The sequence below is a fragment of the Leuciscus leuciscus genome (genome assembly GCF_965113295.1).
Source record: "Leuciscus leuciscus genome assembly, contig: HAP1_SCAFFOLD_926, whole genome shotgun sequence".
Taxonomy (NCBI): Eukaryota; Metazoa; Chordata; class Actinopteri; order Cypriniformes; family Leuciscidae; genus Leuciscus; species Leuciscus leuciscus.
The window spans coordinates 1-14,148 of record NW_028117814.1 but is presented as its reverse complement, the minus strand read 5'-3'; the positions used below and the strand labels follow the sequence as shown (position 1 = coordinate 14,148).

The following is a 14,148-nucleotide window of genomic DNA, read 5'->3' as shown; positions in this document are numbered from 1 at the left end:
TTATTGCTGAATCATATATATTAAAAGAAATTTTTTTATTTAATTATTATTTTTGTATTTCTTACACACAAGTTACACTTATCATAAGCATCAATATTTCAGTTTTGTATATCAATATATATAATTTTTTTTTGTATCAATATTTCTGTATCTTAGTACAACTCAGCAAAATGTGCTTTAGGGCTTTTGTAATACTAATTTATTTAAATAAGTATAAATAAATAAAAATATTCCACAAACCAGAGCTTTTTTTTTTCCTTTTTGAAGAAAGAGCTGTTTACAAAAATTCAAATGCAAACTTTTGACTGAAGTGAGATAAAAAAAGAAGAAAAAAAAGAAGAAGAAAAAAGAATATTGGACAAGTCTGTCATTAAATATGGATAGTGTTACTAGTAATGAATATCTTTAACTTTTCCAATGCGCTTGACTGACTTGAAATGCACTGAATATTGATGAAAGACATATATCCATTATTCTAATTAGTTTCTGTCACTTGTCAACATCAAACGACTGCATCTAATATGGTGCCTAGATGGTCCTACATTTTTAATGAATTATTTCTTTACATATATTTAAAGAGAATTTTGCTCAAATGTTGCCCTTGGTTCTAAAAAACTTTGGCTTTTTTTCTTTGCCTATCCTCTAAATTTCTTCCCACTCAACTTCCCACCACAGTAATCCACAAGTCATAAACAATTATCACATTCCTTCCCTCTTCTTTCTGTCAGCACACACACATGCAACATGGCTCCACACACACACACACACATACAGTTTCAAACTCTTGAAAATGATTGAACTAGCCTCCAGAGGATATTTTTTTTTTTTGATTTTTTTATCAAACTAGAAGCAGCAGCCTATAGAGAAAGCGGACTCTGATTGCACAGATCAATCAGTCACTCAATCATGTCGTCTACTGTCCTGTCCTCTACTGGTCTCTTGCACCCCGTCCTGGAAGGGACACAGCACATTTGTTTGATCTCAACAGAGTGTTTTTCTGCTTATCAGTAAATGCAGCTGTGCATCCCAGACAGCGTGCAGCCGGAGAGGCGGGACGGCCCTGTGATGTTTTCATCACAACAGCCAGTAGATATTACTCGCTCTGTGCTGTCTCGCTATCATTCTCTCCTTTCTACGATTTGAACTAATAAACCATGAAAATAAACAACCATCTTTTTTTTTTCTTTTTTCTTTTTCAAGTATCTGAAGCGTCTTTGCCAGTGGTTGGGAGTTGCTAAGTAAATGTAGCGCTGATATTAATTTAAATATTTTTCTGAAATTCCACAACTTTAATGAGCTACTTTTACCAATGAGTCACAATTATAATCGAGCAAACTCAGGAATAATCAGACATACTCTCCTAACATTCTTTTTTGAAGAATTCAGTTAAACAGATTTTAACTGTTATAGATGTTTATTATATATATATTATTAATATTATTTCATTTGGTGTAAAATTATTTTTATTTTGGTAGATGTACACAGTAACTTTGTTTTAAAAAGTGGGTGGGACAGGAGTGTGTGTCTAATGTGATAGTTTCATTCTTACATCTACTATAATACAATATATTGTTAGTGAATAAACAATACACAATAGTGAATAAACACGTAGATCCTTTTGTATTCACTAATGATCTGGTGGTAGAACTTTTGTTAGGTACAGTATGTCAGAGGTTCCGGGTTCTAATCCGCCCTTGTTTAGTTTTTTTCCTCATTAAAATCAAAGATGTTGTTCCTCGATGATTGTATATCAAGAGCAGGGACACGTGTACATTTTGTTTTGTGATTTCACCACAACAGCATTAAGCGATATATTGACGCGCTTGTCTGTGTGAAGCCAAAAGAGGACGGTCCACCACTGATTACATAAGCAACAAACACTCAGCATGATTTACAAAAAACAACACATTACAGTGCCAGATCACCTCTTATTTAAGACAAATAAAGAGGACTAATTAGTTATTCTTAAAGTCGTCAGCTACATGAAAGTAGTTTTTAACGCTACAAGCTACTATACTAATAAGCACTAGACTGAATAGTAGGCCTAAGTTACTTGAAAAAGTAGTTTTCTATACTACAACCCACTAACAAAAGCTGCAATGCTAAAATAGATGAAGTATGTCACTATCTGGTGACAGAAGTATAACCAATTAACAAATTAACGTCAACTGGATACATTTCATTTGCATTAGGTATATCTGTGCAGCGAGATGTTTCAGGATATGTCCCGTGCAAATTATGCCTATGGATGTACAGCATCTTAAAATATTCTGGCTCCTTACATAGCTTTGGTGTAGTTTACTTTTATTTTTGTAGCTTGGTGTGAAGCTAACTACTGAATTGTTGGTTTGCCTGTTAGTCATTGTAGTGAAGCTAACTTTTAATATCTTCAATATTTTAACATAGATTAATTGGTTATTCTTCTGTCACCAGATAGTGACATAATTAATCTATATTAGTATAGCAGCTTTTGTTAGTGGTTTGTAGTGTAGAAAACAACTTTTTCAAGTAGCTTAGGCATACTACTTATTAGTGCTTATTAGTATAGTAGCTTGTAGTGCCAAACTACTTTCTTGTAGCGAACTACTTTAAGAATAGCTAATTAGTCCGTATTAGTAGCAAACTACTTTTCAAATAGCCAAATAATTTAATAGCTAGTATTCTTTGTTAGCATAGTTGTAGCTTTTAGTCTAGCTAATTTTGTTGCTAACTACTTAGCTAAGAATAGCTAATTAGTCCATTGCTATAGTAGTACTTTTGTTAGTAGCCTAGCTTGTGTTGCAGAAAACTACTGTTTTCAAGTAGCTAACTGTGCTACTATTACTCTAATGGCTAAGTAGTAGTTTGTTTGTTTACAGCTTTTGTTAGTAGCTTGAAGTGTAGCTACCTAGTTTTTCAAGCAACTGGCTACTCTACGAGGAGCTTGACCTCAATGTAAATTATAAATAGCCTGTATCTTGGGAAGCTACAGTTAGCCTCCACTGGAGCACTGGTCTCTACTGAGCATGTAGCAGTGTGTATTTGGCTGTAGTCTCTGCTGCATGGTGATGCCATTACAGTAAACAGCATCTGGCAGACACACTTCATAACCCCTTTAAACTGCAGATTACTGAGCTGTAATGAGCTTGTGTTTGTGTGCTACAGCCTGCCGCACATTTGCACCTTGGGCTGTTGGTATAGCTAGTAGAGTGTGTGATATTCTTTCAAGAACCTTGTGTAACAAACAAGATTTAAAACTTAGCCCTAACACTGTCTGTAATGCTAACTTGAACTATATTGTGATACTCTGAAGCCACCCCCAAAAAGCTTTGAGTCCAAGAGCAAAACCTTAATTGATTTTTTTCCTAATAACCCATGCATGTACCATCACCATTGTGCCTTGAGCAAGCATCTGAACTCCAAGTTCCTCTAAGTCAGTTGTCCCTGTAATACATGTATTTGAAAAACATTTATTTGTTTTAAAAGAACTCGAGTGTCTGATTTTATTTACGTGTCGTCACTTCCTCTTAGTTCCTTGGAGAGGTCCCAGAGAACGCTGTGGGTGTGGTCGTGGCCAATTTGACTGTCAGAGACAAGGATCAGCCTCATACACCCAACTGGAATGCCGTCTATAGGATTACAGGAGGAGATCCATTGGGCCATTTCGCCATACGCACTGATGAGATCACCAACGACGGCAGGGTCATAGTGGTTAAGGTGGGTGTGTCTTGTTGGTTACATTGTAAACATGATTCTTGGTTCTCAGGCTGCTGATCTTTTGATTTGTTCTCAAACTCTGCATACTCAAACATTTAAATCTCTCATGTGTGAAATCTTCTCATCCACTATCTGTCCTCAGTCCCATCACTGATTCTTCAGACATGGAAGCAGCTTTACCTGGAATTAGTTTTTAAAATAGCAACATTTCTACTAAAAGATGATTGCTCGAATGTTTCCTAACTCAAATTGCCATTTCATATGACCTTCTCTTCATCAAAATCATGACAATATAATTTACTACAATTCAAATCTCCATTATTAATATAGATTAAAACTAGAGATGGATCTATGTATTGGCCAATAAAAGCTATAATTTTCAATATCAGCCATTTTCAACTGTGGAAAGATGTCAATAAAACAGTTTGTGAACAATAATGTTGAATTTACCTCAGGAAAGTCACTCAATGTATAAAAAAACAAAAAAAAAACACTAGAGAGGAGTTTATTTACTGTTAATTATATTTGTATGTTTAAATAAATTTGCCATGAATACAAGTGCTTATGAAACCAACCTTATATGTGCAACTGAGTTGTATACAAACATGAATTTGGGTGTAATTATTATATCTGAAAATACAAAGCAGTTTAATATTATTATATTAAACTGCTACAGTATGTATCTTCAGATATAATAATTACACCCAAATAAATGTTGTTAAAATCTCTGTTGTTAATTGCAACCAATATTATAGTGTACCAAATGAGATGGTTCTCTGTATAGTTTCAATATCATTCAGAAAAATCGACTATCGGTATCGGCTGACAAATGTAATATTGGTGCATGTCTAATTAAAACCTATTCCATTTAAGGAATCATAAAAATGATAATTTAAACTGCTAGAAACTACTGTGTCTCAATTATTCATTGAAGTTAATTATTTGTCACTATTACAAAGAATACTTGACACATTATTTCTTAATGTGTTAAACCATACTGAGTGAAATAATAGACCAGGAAAAAGCATATTTTGCATGGTAATGCAAGAAGCATGATATTGCAATCCAACACAGGTGAATAGCTCCCAGATTAATATATATGTGTTTTTATATATATATTGTGCATAAACTTTGATCTTTCTCCTGCAGTTTTGTAGCCTGTATTACTCTAATATTAAAGGGATAGTTCACTTTGAAATTAAATTTTGGTATGTTTTAGCTTACCTCAAGGGCATCCAAGATGTAGGTGTCTTTTTTTCCGCAGTAGTTTCAATTTTTATATTATTAGGTCAAACCGTTCTTGTCTGTCAGTCATATAATGCAGGTCTATGGTCACTTGTCTCAAACAGCATGCACAGAGTCCAAATTAAAACAATTCCCCGTCGTCCAAATTAAACAATTCCCCATCGTAAGTACACATTGATGGCCTAAGACACGAAACGAGCGGTTTGTGTGAGAAAAACGAACAGTTTTTATATCGTTTTTACCTCTTGAACTCAGCCACGTCCAAGTGATCTGAGAGCGCGGGCGGGTATAGATATATACAACAGATGTCGCCTTGGCTACGGTTTCGCAATTGTTTAATTTGGACGACGGGGAATTGTTTTAATTTGGACTCTGTGCATGCTCTTTGAGACAGTGACCACAGACCTGCATTATATGACTGACAGACAAGAACGGTTTGACCTAAAAATATCAAAATTGAAACTACTGCGGAAAAAAAGACACCTACATCTTGGATGCCCTTGAGGTAAGCTAAAACATACCAAAAATTTATTTCAAAGTGAACTATCCCTTTAAGGAGTCAGTGATGTGTGACTTCAAAACCTTTGTGTATGCATGTTTTGCATACTTTCTTTGGCCATTTGCATGGTGTGTGTGTGTGTGTGTGTGTGTGTGTGTGTGTGTGTGTGTGTGTGTGTGTGTGTGTGTGTGTGTGTGTGTGTGTGTGTGTGTGTGTGTGTGTGCGTGTGTGTGTGTGTGTGTGTGTGTGTGTGTGTGTGTGTGTGTGTGTGTGTGTGTGTGTGTGTGTGTGTGTGTGTGTGCAACAGAGTAGAAGCCCTTGGTATACTTAGACAAGTATGTCAGCCTCTTTCGGCACACCACACTATCCACGAAACAGCTGATCCTCTCTCACTAGTCAACTCCTAACCTTTACTCCAGGGTTCACTTCATCTTTTAACTCAAACTGAGTCACTTTCTGTTCCTCTTCTAACACTTCTGGAGTCTCTTTCAGGCCATTCAGCCTGAGAGTGAAGAGTCTTTTAGGTGAAATGGTTTTTGCTGTTTCAATTAATGGTTTCATTGAATCATGTTTCCTCTAACAAAAAAGCTTCTTGCTTATGTTACCAGATCTAAAATCACCTTCACGTTGTTGGAGCACAACCAAGTTCATCGAAGGTTTAAGAAACCTGTGTGTTTGTGTGCATATGTGCAGCCAGTCGACTATGAGAGGAACGGAGCCTTCATGCTGATGGTGGTGGTCTCGAATCAAGCTCACCTGGCCAGTGGGATCCCCTCCTCGCCGTCCTCCTCTGCTAGTGTTACTATCACAGTGCTGGATGTCAATGAGGCCCCCGTGTTCCCGTCCAATCCTAAAGTCATCCGCTTTGAAGAGGGAGTGCCTGCTGACACCACCCTCGCTACTTTCGCTGCACTGGATCCAGACCGCTTCATCCAGCAGACTATCAGGTAGAGTGGAATGACAGGAAGTGCTGTTGTCTGTCTGATTGAAACTCAGGATGTCAATCTTTCTGAGTGACCGTAAATGTCAATCATTTATGTTCTTCCTCGCTCAAACACACATATGGGTCAATGACAAAGTATGTCTGAGATGAAAAAAAGGAAAATCTTTTAGAAAATTCAGTTTAGCTCAAAAGTGTCAAGTTATGATTAAAATTCTCTTTATATTCAAGTTGGTTTCACACATTTTTGAAAAATGTTTAAACTGATTTAATGACTCAATGTCAATTGGTGTAACCATTAAAGCTGCTCTAAGTGATGCGACGCGTTTTTTAGGCCCAAACATTTTTTGTCACATACAGCAAACATCTCCTCACTATCCGCTAGCTGCCTGTGCCCTGAACACACTGTAAAAAAACGCGGTCTCTCTAGACACCACAGGCTCCACAAACGGCAACAAAAACAAACTGGGCTCACCCGCACCACGAAACATAACAAACAGTGCTCCAGCCAATCACCGACAAGAAGTATTGGAGGGTGGGGTTTGGGGGGTTAGTGCGCGTACACATGAAGGGGGTGTGTGGAGGAGAGAGAAGCATGAAGAGGGATGTTTGAATTATGGTCGACACACGACCAAAGAGACGACGTTTCGATGAACAAATTGCAAATAAAAGGGACAAGGATAAGGAACGCGTGAAGTCCCGAATTTACATCGGAAAAACCTTCGAAAGGTGGCGAGAACTCCGCCGGCAGAAGGGCTTCCAATCCGACATTCAGTTGCTCTGTTTTTGCAGAACAGGTAAATCCATTTTTCTTTCTAAACTGACGTTCATGTTCGCCAAACCAACACAAGGATGTAATTAGCTAGAACTATGCAGTCAGCGTTAGCTTTGGTGAATACAACATGTATGTTTCTAGCAGCGATCAATCTCTATTGTAAATGATCAAGCAAATTCACAGTAGGGCGACAATTTGTGTGAATGGTTGTTTTCATCCACTGTTTGTTATGAATTTGAATGTCCATTTATAGGTTATTGACAACTTTGACTAAATTTGTTTACGCCACCGCCGTTGTTTATGCTCTGGGAAACGCGAAGCTAACGTTATCTTGCTATTAGTGCGTCCTTGTATGGGAGCTATAGTTATAACCTCAGGTGGCGAAACGATTAAGATAATGTTTCTCTTTTTCTGCATTCTGTTCTGCAATATATAAAAGCATTTATCTAACTTGGCGACATTACACATTGAATGAAGTATCAGTAAAACTTAACTTTGTTTGTAGTGACTATTTTGACTTTCCTTTATGCCGGAAGGGAGGGGAGGAGGGAGGAGACGGGATGAGGAGGAGGGAGGGTCTAGCTAGCCTCCGTTTTGTTTGACAACAATTCGAATGTCAACAAGAAGTTACGACTCCCGGGATCGCTTAGAGCACCTTTAAGTAAAATTGAAGACATTTTGAATGGACTTTTCATAAAAAGGTAAAAAATGTGATATTTAAAAATAATAATAATGACCTTGACACAACGTCAGGAATCTGCTGATATAATTTTACTGTTTTATGGCTTATTAGTTATTATTATTGTTATGCAGTTTTGTTCTTTATTGCAGTTACAATTTTTATTAAGCCCCACAAAAATATCAAAATGACTTTTTACGTAAAGATTGAACATGTACATTATAGAAAATGTGCATTTCCTTTCACTGAAAGCTTATTTTTGTTCTGACATTTCAAATCTTTATATGCTTCATAAAAAACAATACTGTTATTTCAATGCTTTCAGAGTTTCAGAGTCTTCTTGAATGATTGATGTTTATTGATGATTTAAATAAAGCACTCATGAGTGACACACATGAATAGCAAATCAACCCAATGTGTCTGCCACATGAAGTCTAGTATATTCCACCCACTCTGTTCACTTTTCAATTTTCTGCCGAGTCATGCTTTAAGTTTTAAAATGTCCATTAATCCATGAGCACTTTATTTGACTGGTGAGTTTAAGAGCCATTTTTATAGCAACCAGGCTTAAAACAAATCCATCACTCTCAGGTGCAGGTCAGCCCGGACTTCGTGAGCAAACATCAAAAGTACATGCAATTTCCATACTGTGCTGTATGTCAAGTGATGTAGCACATATCGTTCGCACCATTAACACCCTTGGGAGCAGCTAAATGCTTTTAATTGACTCTCTCCTGTTCTAGTCCCTTGGTTGTGCCTGGGTTGCCAAGCAACAGGGTGAAAGGTCATTGAGTAATGAGCCAAACCATTCCCCACACTGCTGCTTCTATTGTGTCTCCCCCTCTCTCTCTCACTCTATCAGTCGTTCACGCTTGATCTCTCTTGATTTCTCTTTTTTTCCATGACTCAAAAGTGTGCGGGCATCTTGCCAGCTTGAAGTATTGATCCAAAGTTTGCCTCCATGCACATTCACTCACACACTCGAGGGACCTTCACTAGACTTGCTCCATAGATCACTGTGCGCAAGGAACAGTCCAATCAATACAGTCCACACTGTGGCGCTCTCGCTCTCGGAATCTGTCAATGTTATAGGCTCAAATAAGCAAACAACAGGCCCTGATAAACAAACAACAAAAATATTAAGTGTGGGCTTGATTATTAGCAATATTAGCTGTATAGCTATATATAAAATTAAAAATATAATATTCCATGATAATATTTAAACACCAGTAGCAGTCAATGCAGTCGCATTGTTAGCAACTTTGAGAACTGGTCTAGCAGATAAATAGACTGTTACTGTTTTTAACTTCAGTGTTTTGAATTAATAGAGCAGAAGCCTGATACATTACCCAATAATATATAGAAGAAAGATTGTGTGTCACATCCTTGATTTGATTGAGTGTAAATGTTTCCACATTTCTCCGAGCAGATCCATTGATCAGAACAGAGCCCATGCTGCGACTGAATGAGGGACATATCTTAATAATCCACATGCTATATCCTCATAACAGGCTAAATATGATTTTAACGGCATTTAAATGGATTGATGATCTCAAAGTTCTACATTATTACCCTCAGCCATACTGTTACAGCATAAATTATGATTGAACGTTGAGCTCTATACTGCGTCTTGCGGATGCTTATGGATTTTTATCCTGAGTAATCTGATGAACAAATGCTTTTGGCCTTCAGGTACTCCAAACTGTCAGATCCAGCCAACTGGCTGAAAATCAACAGGACCAATGGAAGGATCACCACCATGGCGGTGCTGGATCGTGAGTCGCCGTATATGAAGAAGAATGTATATGAAGCAACCTTTTTGGCCGTGGATAACGGTAAGAAAGTTGGAAAGTTTGAACGAAATCAAAACTGAGTGTCGATGCATTAAAGGTGCTGTGATGAAAAAAAATGGATTTGAACGATTGTGTAGGTCAGCTTGGAGAGAGGTTGGTTAGCTTGAACTTCATTTGTCCCACAGAGCAAAAAAGCTGTTCACAGCCTATCGATTCATAACCTATCAGCACTGGGGCATTTTTCTATTCTTATTGGATTTCATTCTCATGCTCTATTCAACCAAGAAAGTGTTCCAACAAAGCTGCTGTCCAATCACAGTTGATTTGCTTGTCCATTTTTGCTCAAACTTTCTCAAATGGAGAGAGTAGATTGCTTATGCTTAACACAAAGAGTTGCTTCACACCCTCAGAAAACTTCAGGGTGAGTTGGTACGATTAGGTACCATGTTTATCTTTGTCACAAGTGAACCTGTATTTAATGTAATCTAGGTCATTTGTTTTACCTCATATAGTTTTGTTCATGGTTTTTGAGGATGAGGGGTTCTCACACCAGTGTTGAGGAAACTCTAACTTGTCCAATCACACTATAGTACAAGCTAATCGTAATTTACAGTCAATCTATTGTTTTGAATCAGAAAATAGCCATACTACCATCTTAAAAAAAATAGCTAACAACATTGAAATTAGGGGGCAATAAGTTCATATAAATACTGTATAATCAGAACCATTTTTTGGCATAAAAAAATTAGGGTTCTGAATGAATGAGGAATTAGGGTGACAGTATTAACCTTGAAAAGATTGCAGATTGAATATTTTCAAGGTTGATACTGTTACCCTAATCATCAAAACACAAATTTACATAATCGAGTCAAAAACTTGTCCAGTGACTTAAATCTGTGAATTGTTTTTAATCTGCTCATTCACATGAACCATCCAAACAAACCAATTCACTAAAATGAATCAGACTATCGAATTCTACATTTAAGAGAATACAGTCTGAATGAACCAATTCACTAGAATGAATTAAGACTTTCCCGTGCTTCAATGAATATTAGAGGGCACAGTCTTTGAACAGTCTAGAATGAAATGGATTTTTCAAATCTACTAATGAGAAAGGCCAATGTTAATGAACAGATTCACTAGAATGAATCATACCTTCCAATGCTACATATGAAAGAAAAACACCTTGAAGGTGAGCATGTTTGATTATATATTACAAAGGGGCCATATGATGCTATTTTAAAAGTTCATTATTTTGTTTATTGGGTATAATAGAAATTATATTTTGTTAAAGTTTGGGAGGAGCATGTTCATATAATCTACATAGGCCTACAGTTGTAATCAAAATTATTGAACCTCCATCGCACATCAGGTTTATTGACAAAATGTACAGACTTTTAGCTGTTTGCAATGAACAAATCAAACAAAAGTAATGCAAATACCTCAACACAACTAATGTTTCAGGTGTTTTCCCCGAATTCAACTTTTAATGACTTATGCAGTCTCAAAATTATTCAACCCCTTCATGGCAAGCATCTCTAGTACTTAATAGAACACCCTTTAACTGTAGACAGAGTGTTCTTTTCAGCATATGCTTCATTCTTCTTCCTCCAGATCCATAGGGTGGAAAAGTTTTGTTTCATCGCTTCACAGAACAGAATCTCAAAACTTCTGTGGCTTATTTATATGATTTTGAGCACTTTTCTTGTGCTTTGGGGTCAGTAGTGGTGTATGTCTTAGAGTTCTGACATGGAAACGCACCTTACTGTGCAAGCTGAAACCTCAGTGCCTGTTGCCACCAAGTCTTGTTGCAGGTCTTTTGCAGCCACTCGAGGGTTTTTCTGAACCTGCCTTCTCAGAAATCTGGTTGTAGCCGTTTATAGCTTCCATTTTCTGCCCCGTCCAGGTAGTGTAACCACTATTCCTTTAACTTGCGACAATGCTTCCAACGGTGTCTCTAGGAACATTTAGTGCCTTTGCTAACTTTTTGTATCCTCGTCCTTGTTTGTGAAGGGCAATGATATATTCTCTCAACTTTTTGGACCATTCTTTTGACTTATTTCTTTTGGCCATATTTCTAACATGCAGTCAAACGTGACACTCAACAAACCTAGCCAGATTAGATATTTCATGTGTTCTAGCTCAAGCACATCTGGTGCAACTAATGAAGCCCTTGATTAGTTGCATCAGGTGTGCTTGAGACAACACCTGTTTTGCAGATTTGTGCTGTTGTGAGGGATTCTATTCAGGGGGTTGAATAGTTTTGAGACTGCAGAAGTCATTAAAAGTTGCATTTTCAGTTGAATTTAGGAAAACCACTTGAAACATTTGTTGTGTTGAGCTATTTCAATTACTTCTGTTTGATTTGCAATGAGGGTTGAATAATTTTTATTACAACTGTATGTAAATAGCCAACTCCCCTCGATTCCAGGACAGTTTTCCAGCATCCCTCCTCCACCCTAACTCCCCATTCTCTGTTTCTAGCTTCCAATGCTAGCTTGGAGCATTCTAGCTTCTTTGTGTACGCCTTATGGCGGGCATTATGCTAATATTTCACATTGTGACGTAGACGTTTGAGGAAGTAATATCTGGACTGGACTTTTAGGCAGGTTTAGATCAGTTTTCTCTGTTAGATAGAATAAATATTTCTGTGGGAAACTGAGCTTTGTAACTTTGCAGATGTTATACATGCTAAAAAGATAAATTACACACTTGCTAATGTAGAGTTTTTATCACGGTTTATTGGCATGTTTATTTTTAGTCAAACTCTATGAAATGAAGAAACTAAAATTGCTTAACAAGGTATTGCTTCACAAGCTCGGAAAACTTCAGGGGAGGTTGGTATGATTAGGAAATCGACCAGTCTATCTGCCTGTCTTGGTGTGTTTTTCCCTGAAGTTTTCAAAGGTGTCTGCAGTGGCAGGCCTTGTCAGGCATCCTATCTGAACAAAGGCATATTGGCCTAAATCAATATGTCTTTGGGGACTGTCGTTTTGTCTAGCAGCTGATACAGATGTCCAGGGTTGACGAGTTGTATTTTAGACTCATATCGGACCTTCTAATAACAGAATTTGACAGAATCAATCTTTATAATATGTAGCCTGTTACTCATTTAGAGCTTTGAGAATGATACACCTGTGTTTTCCACAAATGCCTCTCATCTGTGATGGGAGATTGTGTTGTGAGAGCCAGTATTAATATATCTAGCCTCGGTATGCTACGTTTTGTCTTTGATTCACGCACAGCCATAGGGAACAGATGTGTCTGTTTCTTCAGGCAAAGTTATTACACATATCTGTCCTCTGAGAGAGCCCAGCTCTATTAAAGAGAAAACAGCTTTGTGAAATATTTATGTGCAGTTATCATTTCTTATATCTGACACAACTGAGAGTTTTCAGGACAAATACATAAACTTTATGACCATAACCCCTTGACTATCGTTATCCTCTTTCTGTCTTATAGGTTCCCCTCCTGCCACAGGAACCGGTACTCTCCAGATTTATTTGATAGATGTGAACGACAACGTTCCTGTCCTAGATCCTCAGGAGGCTCTGGTTTGCGAGAGGTCACGACATGGCTATCCGGTCAACATCACAGCCACGGATTTAGATTCAGAACCCAACGCTGGCCCATATGTCTTTGAGCTGCCCTCTTACCCCTCTTCTGCACGCCGCAACTGGACCATTTCACGCCTGAATGGTTAGACATGGATTTTACAAATTCAAAGTATTTCAAGGTTTTTAACACTTCAACAGGTCATTTTTAACTCCCGTTAATGTGTTAATAAAGCTGAATAAAATGTGAAAATGTTTCTCTTCAGTTTAATACATCTAACATTAATAGTCGATAGAAAAAAAGATCATATTCAAATATTTGACTTTGGCCTTAACACAGTGACAGTATAAAAGCCAAATGTTTAATTTTGGATTTAATTTCCTATCTCTATCTAGGGAATTATGCCCAGTTGAAACTTCGGATCCCGTACCTGGAGGCAGGCATGTACAGAGTGCCCATTTTAGTTACGGACTCCGGAAACCCTCCCCTGTCCAACACCTCCGTATTGAAGGTGAAGGTGTGTCCCTGTGATGAAAACGGAGACTGTACTGTGATCGGGGCGGTGACTGTGGCCGGGCTGGGAACTGGAGCTATTATCACCATCCTCATCTGTATCATTATACTGCTCAGTAAGTGATGGATGGATCAGGGGACGGATTGGTGGTTTGATTTATAAATGGATGGATAATTAAATCAGAGAATGCAACAAAAACCAAATCTTCACAACATCAGTAAATTGTGATTAATAACCTTTCAATCTGTCATTTAATATTTGATTATTAATTTTCATTTAACTGTCAGTAAACATTTTCTCAGCTATATGAACCTCACAGCTTATATTTTATTTTATATTATATTTTATATTATATTAATGCACACTGTTGTTCAAATATTTGGGGTCAGTAAATAAAAAATTATAATACTTCAGCTTCAAATTAATATTATTCAGCAAGGATGCATTATACT

General features: G+C 37.3%; 1 protein-coding gene across 1 annotated transcript; it reads left to right on the top strand.

Annotated features, from left to right (window-relative positions):
- Positions 1-3,510: 3,510 nt before the first annotated feature.
- Positions 3,511-14,012, top strand: LOC309492077 (cadherin-4-like; the record flags this gene model as incomplete). Its single annotated transcript, XM_082191089.1, has 5 exons — positions 3,511-3,696; positions 6,134-6,387; positions 9,527-9,669; positions 13,090-13,326; positions 13,578-14,012. Coding segments are annotated over 5 exons (1,062 nt in total), but the record flags the coding sequence as incomplete, so codon positions are not given.
- Between the last annotated feature and the right edge of the window lie 136 nt (positions 14,013-14,148).